This window comes from Sciurus vulgaris (genome assembly GCF_902686455.1).
Source record: "Sciurus vulgaris genome assembly, chromosome: 2".
Lineage (NCBI taxonomy): Eukaryota > Metazoa > Chordata > Mammalia > Rodentia > Sciuridae > Sciurus > Sciurus vulgaris.
This window is the reverse complement of record NC_136462.1, coordinates 83,951,260-83,968,065: the sequence shown is the minus strand read 5'-3', so window position 1 is coordinate 83,968,065 and position 16,806 is coordinate 83,951,260. Positions and strand designations below refer to the sequence as shown.

Here is a 16,806-nt window from a genome sequence, read left to right as displayed (position 1 = left end):
AGAGCTCTCTCCATTGTGCACCAGGATAGACAGACAAATGCAATGCCTTCCTAGACCACAGCCCCATTGTGCCACAAGTGAATTAAGTCCCAAAGAAAAATCTTCCAAGAGATCCCCCTGGGTGTTTCAGGGCCAGTGCTTTCTGGGTTGGTTTTTTCCATCTGTTTCACCTGAGGAGAGTAATTAGCCTAACACTGTCTCAGGAGGTACTGTAGGTCACAGAGTTTACCCTGTTTTTTATCATATTTCCTGAGTTCCAAGGTGATTTTTAAGCCAACTCAATCATTTCAGAAAACAAGTAATCTGTGAATTGGAGCTTCTTTTCATTCTTTTCTTAAACCTCAACTGAAGCATGCTGATAATGACACTGTCATTCTAGTCCTTTGGGGAAGGGTTGTTCCCAGACAATGCCTAGCCTGGGAGGAGCCCAGGTCCTGGACACAGAGCACTGACCATTTTCTTTTCCATTTCATTGTTTGGTTGCATGTTTGCTTTTAGGTCAGTTCCTTAAACTTCAAGGTGCTGTTTTATTTTAAATTGCCTTACTCTTACAAATATGAAAACTGAGCTCAAAATGTCATTACATTACTGTCTAGGATCCCACTGGGAAATAGTTCTAAGACTGGACTCCACCAACCAGTTTCAAAAGTTCCCTGGAAATGGATTTAGTGTTGATGACAAAATAAAATGTTAAAAGTAAAAAGAAAGGCCGTAACTAAATTTTTGAAGCTGGTGGGGCAGGGATAGGGTAAATGTGAGTTATCTTTCTTGGGACAGGTTTCAGAAGAGCTTTGAGCTTTTCAAAAGTGAAGAGAATATTATGACTGCCCCTCGTGTATAACGACAATAGAAGGCACAGAGTTTGTGAAGAAACCATCTGATTGTGGCTAAATTGCTCCTTATCAAAGGTAGAGATGAAGACCTGGCATCTAATAAGCTATTTATGCCCATTACTGCCCATAATTCCTCTCCTTCCCAATTAGTAAAACTAGACAGCTCTTGGGTACTGGTAAAATTAGTTATCTTTTCCTTTTTCCTTCATAATTTTCTTTTTAAGAGAAAGTCATCCTGAGAGTTAGTTTAAACTCTAAGGATTCAGCTAGCATTTAAAAATATTTTTAAATTTAGAGGGGTCAGTAGAAAATTTAGGGAAGGTGGAGACTTACCTAAAACAAAGTAAAGGTGGAGGACAGGAACATGCATGAGGGTAAAAGAAGAAGAAAACCAACAATTTTTTAGGATGTCATTGTTGTTCCCAGTAAGGATCATGCTAGGTTCTTTATGCAAGTTTTCTTGTACCCTGATTCTTTCCACATGTCTATGAGAAAGCTATCATTAATACCATTTAGATTAGTGCAGTCCAGGGCAAGTTTCCACAACAATGGAAATGTTCTATTTCTGAGTTATCCTATGCAGTACATACCAGTCACAGGGGTCTCCAAGAACTTAAAATGTGGGTAGTGTGACTGAGGAACCAAGTTTTTAATTCGACTTACTTAACTTAAATAACCACATGTGGCTAGCAGCCACTGCACTGGGCACTACTAGCACTACTATAAATCGTCAATACTGAGGTTCAGTGATGTTAAGTCAATTCTAAGATTATATACTCAAGGAATGGCAAAGCCAGTATGTGTGCAGAATCCATCTGATCTGATTCTAAATGTTTGCTATTTTTGTCACAATGACTTAAAAAAAAAAGAAGTTATGGTATTTTATAACATTTATCTTTCCTATTGAAACACAGACAGGGATGACAATAGATCATGCAGTTACCAGAGTCAATTGCTTACTGAAATCAGAAGTTTGAAGAGTGTAGGAAAGTTGCAAGGATTATGAATTCAAAATCAGTAATGATTCCTTGAATTTAATACCCACAAAATAAATTATTTTAAGAGAAAAAATGTGGAAACAGATATCACTGCATTAAAGTTATAAAGGAGAAAGTAAATGAGGACCTGCTTTTAAACATAGTTAAAGAGACAGCAGAGAAAATGTAGTGGAACAAGAGCTATGGTTTTGAAATGGGTACATTTGGGTTCACTATGGAATATTTAGTAATAATCATACACTAGCTGTGTCACTTTAGGCAAGAAGGTAAGCTCCTTTAATTTCTTTAAGCCAATGTCCACATGTATAAAATGTAAAAATAATAACCCAGAAATGTTCAAAAATTAAATGTGCTACAATTTCTAACCCACTGTTGGCCTGATTCACCACAGAAGCCCAACATGACCACTCTGAAGCATGTTTGGTTGTAGGGATCAGTGAATGGCAGGAAAAAATGACATTTCCACAGTTTTGAAATGTATTCCCTGTCGATGCTATTTGGCACATCACTGTAATTGGAAATTTAATAAGACAAATATATACAGCACTATAGTCATTTTCAACACTTGAAACAGTATCATGGAATTTTGTGAAGAAGTATTCCTAGAAACAAGGCCATAGACTTTCTATAGCTGGAGAGGGAAGTTTATGATATTCATGCACAATACATTTCTGTAGTAGCTGCAGTTCTTAATATAATTTAGAAATAATGATACTAATAAATCAGAATCACTTAACTAAAAGCAGCAAGACCCAAAAGGCAACAAATATTTGGGCCATAAAAATTGAAACTTTATGTTAATATAGAAGTGTTCCCCAATGGCCCCTATACAACATCCACTGTAGTTCAAATTCTCAATGGGCCGTATGAGATTATAATTTTAACCACAAATTCCCACCCCATCCCCCATCCTGGAGGAGAAAGAGACCAAGATTTAAAGGGACTACACAAGAATCACAGTACTCTAAGACCAGTGAACATAGAGAGAAGTGAAAAACTTTTAAGACAAAAAAGGGAGGCTGAAAAAATGGAACTCACACAATGGTGGCCAAAAAACATGTGAATGTTAGAGAAACTAAATAAAATATTTCCATAGCAAAATGCCAACTTGCTTAAATAAAATTCCTAGGGAAATTTCTCATTAAAAAAAATAAAACTCAGTTCTATATTGTATACTCTCAGGTTCTGAACATATACTAAAAAGTTTTCTCTATGTACACATTCAAGAATCCAAATTTTATATGAACCACTATTTCACATCAGAATATGCAAAGAGGAAACAAGAATAAGGAGTGTTGTTAAGAGCAAAGAAAAATGAATTTCACAGCTACATTAAGTTGGGTCAGTGACTGTTTTATTCTTTTTTTCTTTTTTTTTTTTTTTTTTTTTGTGGTGCTGGGGATTGAACCTAGGGTGTTATGCTTTGCCAGGCAGGCACTCTACCAACTGAGCTATATATCCCATCCCATTTTTTTGTTTTACAAGGAACTGTGGTTTTTTACCAGACTTATCATCACCATGCAATTTATAGGGAAGACAGATGGATGTCATAGAAGTGTGGAATTGTCATGGGGACTAAACTCTGTGCTTGACATAAGAGAGTATTTTTACTGAAGTGTAGTACCAAACCACAACACCAATTTCAAAATTGGAACTAAAATGAGAAAGCAATTAAATTTTATGTGGATTTGGATAAAATCAGCTGTTTTTCTTCCAACTGCTTTATCATGACTTCAAGAGACAGGAATTGCTTTTATTAGAATCCATCAATAATTCATCAATTCCAATTATTCTTTTACCTTGCTTATTTCTTGAATATTTATTGGACCAAAAACAGATACATGATCTCTCTTTCTCACATTGTCAGACACGCACACACACACACACACACACACACACACACACACACATTTACACAAATACACCCACTCCTTCAGGAAACAAGCTACTTCAATATTTCTGAATTCATTTCACTTGCAGTACAAGCCCCATTTGTCATGAACAGCCTAATGATTTGGGCAAGTCAATCCTGTGGCTTTAGCTTGAGGTGGTTCTCATCGGATTTCAAAAAGCAATACAAAGATGTGGCCCTTTCCATGTCATGTGGAGGCACCATATCAGTTTGTGTATTCTTGATGTTCAATCTAGTTTTTGCTGTGGGGATTGCCATTTAGGAGTGAACGAAGGTGGAGGGACTGACATCTTCTCATATTCCCACCTATGTGTGAGTGGTACATTCTGAGGGATCTAGTGTCTCAGGTTAGCAGCTGCAGTATTTTCACTAGATGAGGCATGTGTGACAATACTGGTTGCAGTTCTAACTACCTAATTCTGAACCTGGTTCTCAATCATCATCACTGATTATGGAGTTGACCTCTACCTAGTAAATGAATACCTTTTGTTCTTAAATTAAAGCAAAACAAAAGAGAAGTATCCCAAGTAGTGAAGAGATAGAGGGGATTAACATTTAAACACTTGGTTTAAAATACTTCTGCTGTCTTCACTGAACCTCTCTCCTGATTTGCACAATAGACATAATGATACAGCAGAGAACTGAACCTGGCATTAGAAAGTGATCAGTACCTGTAAATTCTTGTTACTGGCTTAGATATTCAAGGTTGCGTGTGGAATTGATGATTATATCTTTTGGTTCATAAAGTACAATTTGTTTGATTCTGATGCTGTGTTTTCCCCAGACTATTAAGTCAATTCACTAAGGAGCATTCAGGAATAAAGAGACTGATGATCCTTGGAAACTAGAAACACCAGTATGAATTCAAAGTTTGTATCTTAAAAGCTGGCACACCAAATCCTACTTTCAGAGATTCCTGCAATCAACAAATAACTCTGATGACTGTTCACCTCCTTTGCTTTTCATGTCTCTATTTTCAATCTCAGGCCGTACCTGTCCTAGTATCTTTTCTCCCCACCCATGTCCGTTATTTCCAGACATTTAACAGAGTATCCTTAAGCATTCCCCTCAAATAGAATCTTCAGGAAACTGCACTTGATGTAAGGACTTAGGTCACTTGGGTTCTCTAGTCTCTCACCATATTCAGTTGCCTGGTTCAAGGTACACTGCAAACTAAGGTGCATAGCCAATGGTAGCTCCTAGTTTGGTGGAACATAGAAACTTCACTTTAAGGTTAAGTTTTTAACACTTATGTTCTAAATGGTTCTCTGGGGTGACTGAGGTTATATCATATATAGATGCATATTTATATATGCATATCATATATAGGGCAACTCATACAATTGGTGCTTTTTAATGTTGTACCAAAAGTAACAGATTTAGTCAACAAATATAGGACACACAGTTAAATGTGAATTTCAGACAAGAATTATTCTATACAATATTTGGCAATCACATAACACAAAAGTGGAGGTGACAGACCACGGGGTACAGTCATTGAGAGTTTTGTTGTTTGCCCAAGATGGTCTGCAAAATATGCTAGATGAGTACTGCAGGATAATCACCCTACAGAGCCTCTCTACACAGCAATCTACCCAGCCACAAGACCACAGTGCTTGTTGCTTAGGAATTGAAATACATACTGGCTGTTTGATATGGTGAAATAAGAAGAAATATGGATCTGGTCTTTCTTTCTGGTGTCTGGCCAGAGCTCTTCAAACTCTTATATGTGATGAGTGATAGGAGCATCTTTTGTAATAATAGTTGGGTTTTGGTCCCAGCTCCTGAAACAGTTCAGGAGCAATATGAGTGAGAGGAGCATCTTTTTGTTATTCATAACAAGTTCCTTTCAATGACACCTGAGTTTATATTAATGAGGTGACTTTTGGAAAGCCCCTAAGAATGGGAGGCTGGTTTCCAGGGAAACCAACTCCATGACTAGAGGACTAGAAGTTGCAACCTCACCCCTGACCTCCAGGGAGGGTAAAAGGGCTGAGATTGAGTTCATCATCAAAAACCAATGACTTCACAAATCGAGCCTACACAATAAGGTCTCTATAAAAAAACAAATGGAAAGAGTTCTGTCTCCACAGGGACACTTCCAGACCTCACCTATGTGTCTCTTCTCCTAGAAATTCATTTTTATTCTTTAAAAATATCATTTATAAAGATAGGTAATGGTAAGTAAACAGAGTCCAAGTTTAAAATGTAAACAGATGTAGATAATAATCCACAGAAACTACTCTAATTTTTAAAAATTATAACTGATAGAAAACTAAAACATAAATGTACATTTGTTTTTATTGTATATTAAATAAACTTATATATTTGGTATATAAAAACATATTTTATGTATACATATTACATATGCATTATATATGTATACAATATGTAATGTATATCATATATATAATAACAGGCTTTTTATGTAGTGATATGTTTCAAAAGCCTAAAAATATTTATACAAAATCATTTGCCTCCAGAAATTTATCATAAGGAAACAGTTTAAATATCAAAGAAGTTGTGGTAATAGTATTTGTTTCCAAATAGTAGTGCTACTCCAGAATTGGAAACAACTTCAATACCCAATAATGAAAACATAATTAAATTTTGGCATACCATTCAGTGGAATATTATTCAATCACTTAAACAACATCTATAAAGATGTTATAAATCATGGGTAAGCAATGTAAGAGTAACTAGTTAAATAAAAGAAAGAAGGTTATATACATATATAGTAGGCTTATATATTTTTTAAAAAACCCTCATTGAAAATACAACCTAAACAGTGAAAAACACAAAGAAAATTCATCAGATTTTCAGTTGTGATTCTTGCTGTGGAGACTATGGGTTGTTTCTTTTTTTCTAATGTATGTACATGTTTCTAATTTTCTATAAGGATTGCTCATGATTTTTATAATTATAAGAAATTCAATAAAGTTAAAAAATAATTTCACTCATAAGAATAAAAATCAGGAATACATAGTTTATTATTTAAAAAAAAAAAAAAAGAAAAGAAACAAACTACAAATAAGAAAAAGAAAGTAGCCTCTCTGTACTCCAGGCCCACCTTCTGTTGTCACCAGCACAATTTAAAGTAATTCACCAATAGATGTCACTGTTACACTTCTTACTTTAAGCACATCTCAAGTTGCACAACTTGACCTTTCAGGTAGGGGGACAAAGTTTACAAAACTTTACAAATCCCCATACCATCTCCCGAAGAACTATCAGTCTGTCATTTTCCAGCTTCATTCTAAGCCTCTGTTTATAATAATAAATGTCAAATGCTCTTCTAATATAATGTGCAGTGACTATGGTTTTATGGTTATGGAAAGTACAAGGTTCTCCTACTCACTGGTTACCACCTATGTGATGCACCTTACCCACCCATTTGAAACCCATATTGCCGCCTATGTGATCATAAGTCTAACCCATGCTCATCCATGCCTGTTCCAGTTTGGAAAGTAATAAACCAGAAACCAAGATTGTCAGCAGGGCACTGAAGCTAACAACAGAAAAAGGAAACATAAAATGTTTCTTGGATTCCTAGTGCTCACCCCATCTGCCACAGGAAACCAGGTGGGAAAGGGAAGTGGTGAGAAACATAACAGTCTGGTCAATCCTATCAGGTCATTTAAATGTGGAAATGGCTAAATCCCAGCCCGATGCATTGTATCAGGAAGTCAATGCTTCTGTGTAAATGAACACACGAGTGAATGAGAAAGGAGAAGGCTATGTTTTTTAAATGGGTCATCCTGTATGCAACAGATTTCCTGCCAACCTGTTCACCTGTTATTTGAGCAGCTGGAGAGAAAGAAAGGTTTATAAATGAGTGGGAAGAGCTACTTGGGTTTCACTAGAGAATGTAGGGCATATCAGTAGGCTGTCATGTGTTATTCATAAATTTTTAGTAAAATGATATTAAGTGACTATCAGCAAATGGATTTTCCCATGATGAGGTTTAGGCAGCAAAGCTAATGTGAGTACTCTAAAACACATGGATAAATTATAAACACAGGTACTTTATAGTGCACACAATTCAGTTCACCAAGATACAACTTGGCTTTCTGCAACACACTGATTCATTAAAATAATGGTACACACACAAAATGCAGCTTTGGTAGCTTTATATGCAAAATTCATATTAAATGCATATTAGACGAACTTGTGTTGACAACATGGAACCACAGCACAAACAAAAATTTCCACTTACATTGAGATCCAAGTGCAATTCACTTCTGTTTGACTTCTCTCTTTCCTCATGACGAAGAAATGAACAGGGTGGACCTCCTCTGTAGCCCAGGACCCAAGTACCTCCATCTCTGCAGGGAAGGTCTTTGGTTGTCTGCTCATTGAAGCAGTCCCAAGGAAAGCTCTCAGAGGAGATACCTAAACAAACAGAAAAGATCATCAGTGCAATAGTTGCTGAAACAAAATGGGGAACTTCAACAAGGTCCTCTTCATACTCTCTGCCTCTCTTTCCTTTCTAAGTTATAATTTTAGAATTTGCTGTCTTCCAAAAGTGCTTCTCCCAGTTACTGTTTCTGGATAACACGAACAAAAAGTTAAAGCATGTGCCCTCCTCCCCTTAAAAGGCTAAATCTATTAGCTGTACTCTAGGCTTACCAACCCAGACCGCATGGTTCATGCTAAGTCAGAATAAAATCAGGAGGAGATGCTGCTGACAGAAATCAGGAGACCTCGGCTATTGGCTTTACTACTAAGTTGGTGTCACCTGAGCTGAGTCACTAGTGCATCTGTTCTTCAGGGGTAAGAACTGTGCCTTGCCCGTTTATGTTTGTGGGGACAGAATCATTATGCATGGTTTGTTGAGTGAGTGCTGTATGAGTAATGTGTTCAGGACTCACTTTGGTTGTGTCTCAAATTGAGGGTATTAAGCGGCTCATTCTTACCAAAGCTATCAGGATGATAATAGTACCAGGCATTGTTCTTAGCCCTGGTCTTCATTTTTAAAATAACCTATAGTTAGGTATCATTAGTATTACCATTTTAGATGGGGAAACTGAAGCACAAAGAAGTTAAACAACGTGCTCAAGATCATAAAATCAGTAAATAGTAAATCTAGGATTTGAACCCAGGCAGTTAAACACTAGAGGACATGCTCTTAGTGACTACACTACATGGCCTCTGACTGACATTCTCAAGCTGGCAACATGTTCCGCACTAGAAGGACTTTGTGGTTAGAAAAGTCACATGCTGTATTCCTTGGAGAACAGGATTCATATTTGCATATTGAAGACCTTGAGAAGTCCTTTGGTAAAGAAACATAACTTTGTGTAACAAGGTTTTCCAAACTTATTTAGCCACAGGATTCATTTAAAGGGACATCTGCATAACATGTTGCAGGCCATTTGTGTTTTACCGGAACACCGTTTGGAAAATACTAGATTAGATCGGATCATCTCTAAAATCTTCTATAGCATTCAAATTCCCAGTAGTCCTCTTTAATTCCTGTGATCGACCTTGGCAAAATATTAAGCAACTAGGTGGAAGTTAAAGATTTAGGCTCAGTGTACTTTTGTAGGAGAGATCACTATTGGATGTATGATAGGGTATTTATTACACATAATTCTGTAAGAGTCTCTTTGGCAGTGACCCAAATACCGCCAATGGCTTCCACCACACTGAATACCTGACTTACAAGTAACTTGAGCTGAGAATAAGTCAGCATACAAAGGGAATGTGGGATAACATGCCTCTCCTTTATATTAGAGTAGCATTTTAAGAAGAAAGAAAATTTGAGACTAGTAAGGCTTTACTTTTTATTTGCTTGTTTGGTTCACTGGCTTTTAATCACACTTTCAAGTGCAAGTGATGCAGGTTATAATGTTTCTACAGGTATCCCTGGCAAGCTATCCACTAAATACTTTGTTGCAGTTGCTGAGAAAAAAGAGAGTACAGGACCTCATAAGTCTACTCTCACCTCTGTGACACAGGGTGTCTAGAAGGTGAGACCTCTAGAAGGCCAGATGCTGTAGAATGAGTGCGTTTTCAACCATGCTTCTTGCTACCTACTGTCTACAGACAGATGGTCTCCTGGGCTTTCATATAGGGAGTCACATGTTATGGAGCAACACTTCTCCAAAGACAGGAAAAGACTACTGCCTAAAAGAACCTCGGGAAGTGGGCTGACTACTAACTAACTTCACCTTTTCCTGAAAGGAGTTAGTTGATGAAGAACTTAAAGCTCAGACCCCTTAAACGTCCATGTATATGACTCATTCCCCCTCCTAGGGTATATCCGTTCATGTCTGGCAAGAAAAGAGGAGATGAACCTTTTTCAACGTATGGTGTGCTCTTTCCATACTAACTGACTTCCAAAATGTGTAATTACAAATCAGACCCCTCATTTTCACTTTTATTATTTGTGGCTTTGGCCAAGTTTACACAGACTAATAAAACAATATTAAACATGATATGTACATCACAAAACACAGTGTACAACACCTAAGGTAAGACATCTATGTCATCAGAGGCACATTGTCTGGTGAGTCTAAGTTCATCATTCATGTATGAGAAAGTGGAAAATTCCCATAATAACAAGGGATTGGAGTCCTTAGCTCCTTAGCTAAAACATACATGCACACATGCAAACACACTCATGCCTCCAGTGGCTAACACTGAAGTAATCAGGGGAGGCATACAATCCAATTCACTCTTCATGCAGAGCCAAAACAATGGAAAGTTTAAGAGGAAACAATAAAAATTAATTTGGCCAGGTGTGGTGGCACACACCTATAATCCCAGAAGCTTGGGAGGCTGAAGCAGGAGGATCAAAAGCCAGCCTCAGCAACTTAGCGAGGCCCTAAGCAACTTGGTGAGATCCTGTTTCAAAATAAAAAAAATAATAATAAGAACTGTAGGGGATGTGGCTCAGTGGTTAAGCACCTCTGGGTCCAATTCCTAGCACCAAAACAAAACAAAATTAACTTGGACTCTGGAGATGGTTTCAGTTTTAAAGAGAATTTCTAATTGCCTAATATTTAACCAGACAATATCCCTATGAAGGAAACATGTAAGGTAAAACCAAGGTGCATAATAATTTTGATAAGGATAATTAGGACAGGAAAGGACCAGGGGCAGAAACAAGTAACATGAAGCCCATTATTCTCTAAAATCAGACAAAATCAGTTAGGACACAGGACAAATTCACTTTTCCAAAAATCATAACAAATGTATGAAGTCATTTCTTCCAATGTAGAGTTTTAATAATAAAAACACAAATATTTTAGTTAAAAATAATGTGTCTGTCATTATTAAAATAGGTAGCGTCTATGCTACCTGAGTATTTTTGAAAGAGAAAAAATACCTGAAATTAGGTAAATCTACACAAAACAGTTAACTGCCATTTAATTTCTATTACAGATTTTAGAGTGTTAGGTTTACAGGAACTTTTTGTAAAAAACTGAAAGTGTCTTATTGATTTAATCATGTTTTCTCCTTTAATGTGTACATTGTAAATCTGTTTTTTACTCAATATCTATTAGTTATTTTGTTTCTCAAAGACATTTCAACAACTTGATCAATCACACATACACACACAGGTTAATTCTACAGCCGAGCATGGTTAATACAACATACAGCACAGATACAGAACAGGCAGGGTGACTTACCTTGTGACCACTTTGCAAGTCTGTGCTTTTTCCAACCATTCAAATGATGAGCTGCACTTTCTGATGCTAACCTATAACATCAGCCTGGGGTTTGGCTGTCAATTATCAAAGCAATGGAAGCAGACAAAAAGAAAAGGTAATATACCATTTCAAACAGAGGCAGTGTCCACAATCCATCTTTCCAAAATGGAATCAAGCTGTCTACCTGTAGTACAATGGATTAGTATTCATCTTCTTCCCTCCCTCCCTCCCTACATTACTATTAAGGACTCAAGGCCTTTTCTGTGGACCTCTGTAGCTCCTTGCACTGGAGTCAATGTTGTAGATTTCCCCATATCATGAAAGTGCTATGAGTTTTCACTTTTCAAAAACTCATGCATTAATTGGTTTCGGTACAAAACTCATTGGATCTGGTCATGTGACTTCTTTTGGCTAATTGAATGTGGGCAATGTGACAGGGCACCAATTTTGAACCAAGGTCATAAGAGGCACTGTGTGTTTTGACATACTGCTTTGTGTTTCTGCCATCATCATGAGACAGTCATGCCCTAGGGATCCTGGAATTAGAAACATGCCCCCACACAAATGCAGCCTAGGACCAAGTTTGGTGAGACTCACACCAGATCAAGTGAACCTCAGACAACTCTTGAACCAATGAATGGGAGCAAGAAATAGCTGCTGTAAGCCATTGAGATTTGAGGCCTATTTGTTAAAATAGTTGCCTCATCCACTCTATGATCTGCCCCCACTAGATGATCTATAACTTGAAAAAACTTTTCATTTTTTCACTGAGGGCTTGAAGACGATAGTATTTTTATTTTGTAATTTTGTACTGAAACCAATTAATGCATGAGTTTTTGAAAAGTGAAAACTCATGGCACACCTATTTCCTCATGTATACCAAGATCTGTGCACAAACAACATTTCATTAAAAAATTGATTAACCTTATTTACCAAGCATTACCCTTAATCACACACACACACACACACACACACACACACACACACACTTCTAAGGAAAGTTTTGAAACACAGCATAAAATCAGAAGATCTGGACAAAAGTCCCTAAGGAACAAAATTAGAGTGCCTTTCAGGATTTTTCCTCTAATTTTCTTGTCATGTTCTATCCTAACATGACAGAAATGATGAAGTGGTTATGCCTCCAAAAAAAAAAAAAAAAAAAAAAAAGAGGTGGGGGGAACCCTCAGCTTGAAACCCTCATGAATCTTAGCTCCTATGCTGTAGTTCCTAAGGCCATCCATCATACTTGACTTAAAATAAGCCCAAAGAGGTGAAGTTTTCTCAACCGCAAATGTCAGAACTGATATGTAAAGGTAGACAGGTTGTCTTCCATTATGTTATTCAAACATGTTCTTACAAGGCAGAGAGACAGCAATCTGGATGCACAACTAACAGAAAGTGACATTGTTAAGTACTGGTAGAGAGGGAGTGTGCCTGTATGCATAATTATTCATGTCTATATCCAGAGCGCTGGCAATATTGGTTTCTGTCCATTAGGAATCAATACTTGCCAAAGCCACTGCCCCCATTGGGTTAAATGATACCATGTGGTGTTAAATGATACCATGTAACCAACTAGCTATGAAGATATTATTCTGAGAAAGTATCTACCCATCCCAACTTCTAACTGTCCTCACTGGAAGTATGTGAGGAGCAAAATTATGACCTTGGACCAACAGGTGGAGGGCATACCGCTAGGTGGAAGGAGGCTGTTGATGGATTAGGAAGTAGAAAGGACTGGGGAGTAGCACCTGGAGAATCTATGAGGAAATGTCACAGCCATCAAACAAGATATTGCTGGAGAGTCTCAAATCACATTTACATTCAAATGAAGTGAAGCAGAATTCAGAAATGGAAGCGTCCTTGTATGTCTCCCTACCTACCTCCTCATTTTAAAGTTGAGGGAACTGAAACCCAAGAAGATTGCAACATTCCCAGCACTTCCAGTTAGTGGCAAAGGCAGAATGAAAATCCTGGTTCTAGGAATATCTCTTAACACTACTGAGAGGATGAAGCCATTGCCCTGCACAGAGGGGAACAACGAGGTCCGAGAGACAAGTGCTCGTGAAAGCTTGGCAGCATGGGCACCAGGCTTTGACAGGTGGCTCAGTTGCCGGCTGTGACTTTTACTAATTGTTTGACCTTGGTGAGGTTATTAAATCTCCCTATTTCCTCATCAATAAAATGCAGATAATAAGAGCATAATTGATATTTAACCTGGCTCAAATTTGGTTTTTCAGGAAACTTTTTCTGGGCTTAGAGTAAGTGGATTCTGTGGGGAATGCAAACAAATACCTGTTTGAAATAAAGTAACCCATAAGCGCCGAGGGCATATTAACTATCGCACACTCATGTGAAGGAGCACTTTTTGTCAAAGAAGATAAGGCAAATAATTAAGCTCATAAGAATTCACAGAAGCACTGCAGTGCAGCAGATCCCAAATCTGTTCAAGTTCTAAAAATAGAACTCACGTCATCAAATGGAACAGCTCCAAGGAAGTGGCTGATCATCTTGGGAAACAACTACTCCTCAGGGTCCTTCACAGACACCCCGCATTTCTTCCCTGAAGGTCAAATGCACGATGAGCCTTGAGCCATGAATGAAACTATTTACAGGCACAGCTTTAAATGAAACAGCATGTTAAAGAGGCCTATAAACACATGCTATTATGATTATGACATTCACCTTCTCCCACGGTCTTTTCCTATGAAGAATACAGATGTTAAATGAGGGGCAAATAATACTCAAGCCAAGAAATTCATCCATGGCTGTACTTTTGCTGAATAGTTTCACACCTGGAAAACACGGGCACATATTTGAAGAAAGGAAGAGTAATGATGCTGAAAGTGGACAGAAAGCAGGTGCACCTAAGCATGGTCTGGTTCAGAAAAGACCAGTAAAGCGTTGAATTTAGAAGGCTATAGGGTACATTGAGAAAGTAGGAGCCTCTGTCTATTCTCAGATAACAAATATTGAAGAAATCAGATGTTGGTATTTCAAATGCCTAAATTATCAAAAAATTTTTGGTATATCTGGTTATAAGGAACACACTTATTTAAAAGTATTATTGAAATGAAGAACATTGATACCAAAAATCTGTCATGGAGCATTAATTAGAAGTAAATTTGAATAACATTTCTCCTTTAATGTCACATTATTCCAATCATTATCCAAATAGTAGCACCAGGGGGAAGCCCGAGTCTTAAGGAGATATGATATAATTATTAATTAAAGAGGTATGGTAAAGAAAAAACTTCAAAATACTAAGCCTTTGATTATAAAATATATTATGAATGGTTTTTTAAAACTCCAAAATGAAAGGATCTTAAGAGACTCACAAAAATATGAATATATATGACAAGAATATCAAAAAGAGAAGGTAAATTTACTAATATTAATGGTAAACATTTAAGAGCTAAGAATAAAATATGACTCTGACACACTTGCAAACAAAGCAAGAAAATACATTCCATTGTTTCACTGCCATTATCAAAAAAAGAAGAAAAATACTGGTCCTTCCAATAATTTTTCTGATATGAAATTCTAAGAGAAATAGCTGTATAACTGAGTTCTTACCTGAACTTTAGTTCATCCCGGGTGTTTTGGATAATTACAATTACAGAGCCTTGTTACCAGCACTGGAGCTAATAAGGCGAATCCAGTTGTCTATCAATAACTTTTACTTTGCTAACCATAAAAGTGTGGGCCTTATCTTGAATGCCCAATAACGTGGAACTGAAGTGACAGCTGCCCAACAATGGCATCTATGGAACATCCAAATTCCCAGATTACCACCTTTGGCCAAAGTGTCTTAGGCACCAGAATTTTTCCATGTTCCTTCTCCTACCAGGCATTAGCCCTATACTTTGTCCCCAAAAACCTTAACTAAGGACTGACTCTGACTCTCACTTTACTTTTCAACAAATCCTTTTCCTTAAGGGTAAGTAATATCTGAAACATGGGACATTTACTGGATGTTACATACTTTATAAACATTACACATTATTGAGGATCTTCCCAGTAATCCTGCAAGACAGTAGCAACCCCATTTCAAAGATGGGAAAACAATGAAATAGGAAGTGAATTTTTGTTCAGGGTCAAACTGTAAGTGGTAGAACTGTGTTTTGAACTCAAAATCCGGAATTAAACTGCTGCCATAAATAGCTAAAAACTAAACACATATAAGAAGCAACTATATTTAGATGTTTAAGGACAAGCAGTCTAATACTATAATCCTTGGGAGAGGTAAAACAAATGAGGTAAGCCACTGCCTAGAAGCAATTTCTGGACTGGAAAAAATTAACAGGGCTCTAGTGATCTACAGGATATTATCGTGCATTCTAATTACATGGGTAATTAGGAGCAGGGGGCTAGGACAGAAAAAAAAATATTTAAAGAAATATTGGCTTCAATTTTCCAAATATGATGAAAATTCTAAACCTATAGGTCAAAGTAGCTCAATTAATCTAAAGCAACATAAACACAAAAATACCATAATAAATAAAATTGCTGAGGGCCAGTGATAAAAGAAATATTATAAAAACAAACAAAAAAAGGATATTATGTATAGAAAACTAAAAAAAAAATTATAAACTTCCTATCAGAATGTGAAACCTAGAAGACAATGCAAAGTACTGACAGTAATTTAGGGGGAGGAAAGGGTGGGATAAAGAGAGAAATTCCACATTGAAAAAGGAGACAATTCATCAAAAAGATATAACAGTCCTAAATTTGTATTATTTATACCTAGCTAACAGAACTTTGAAATACATGAAGTAAAACTATCACAGCTGAAGGGAAAATATGTAAATTCAACACTCCTCTCTCAGTAATTGATACAAAAGTTGACAAAAAAAAAAATTAGTGGGGTTATAGGGATTTGGAAGAATTGAAGAAGATGAGCCATCAATTTCATCTAACATATATAAGATATTCTATTCAATAATTGCAAAATACATATTCTTTTCAATAGCGTATTAAATATTAAATTTATTCCCAAATATTTGGAAATTAGACAACCCACTTGAACTCATAAATCAAAGGAGAATCACAAGGGAATTAGAAAATATTTGGAATGAAGCCAATGAAGTGAGCCTTACTTAATACCCAGTGACTGCCCCTGGCCTGGGGGGATGCGAGGCCCAGCTGACCCATAGATACAGAGGAATTGGTAACCATGTGCTTTCCAAATGCTAAATGAGGTCTTAACTTTTCTCCCCTCACGGCTCCTAGAATAATTTTAGTTTTAGGGTTAGGTAATTGCCAGGACGTTATTTTGGAAGAAACCTGATAAGCTCAAAAGAAAGAACTTGGACATAATGTCACTGAGGTTCTTTAAAAGAAAACCACGCTAGATCACATTGCAGTGAAGTTCAAAGTTAATATCCTTACACAGGCACTCTTAA

General features: G+C 36.9%; 1 protein-coding gene across 4 annotated transcripts in view; it reads right to left on the bottom strand.

Moving 5' to 3' along the window:
- The window catches only part of FMN1 (formin 1), a 390,151-nt gene that overhangs the window by 276,134 nt on the left and 97,211 nt on the right, over window positions 1-16,806 (bottom strand). For 3 of the 4 annotated variants that reach the window (XM_079126348.1, XM_079126351.1, XM_079126350.1), the window contains one exon: window positions 7,960-8,135. In XM_079126348.1, coding sequence (XP_078982474.1) covers window positions 7,960-8,135 — 176 coding nt within the window. Of the gene's footprint in view, window positions 1-7,959; window positions 8,136-11,380; window positions 11,476-16,806 lie in introns of those variants that run through there. The other variant, XR_013761711.1, reaches the window with a different exon arrangement.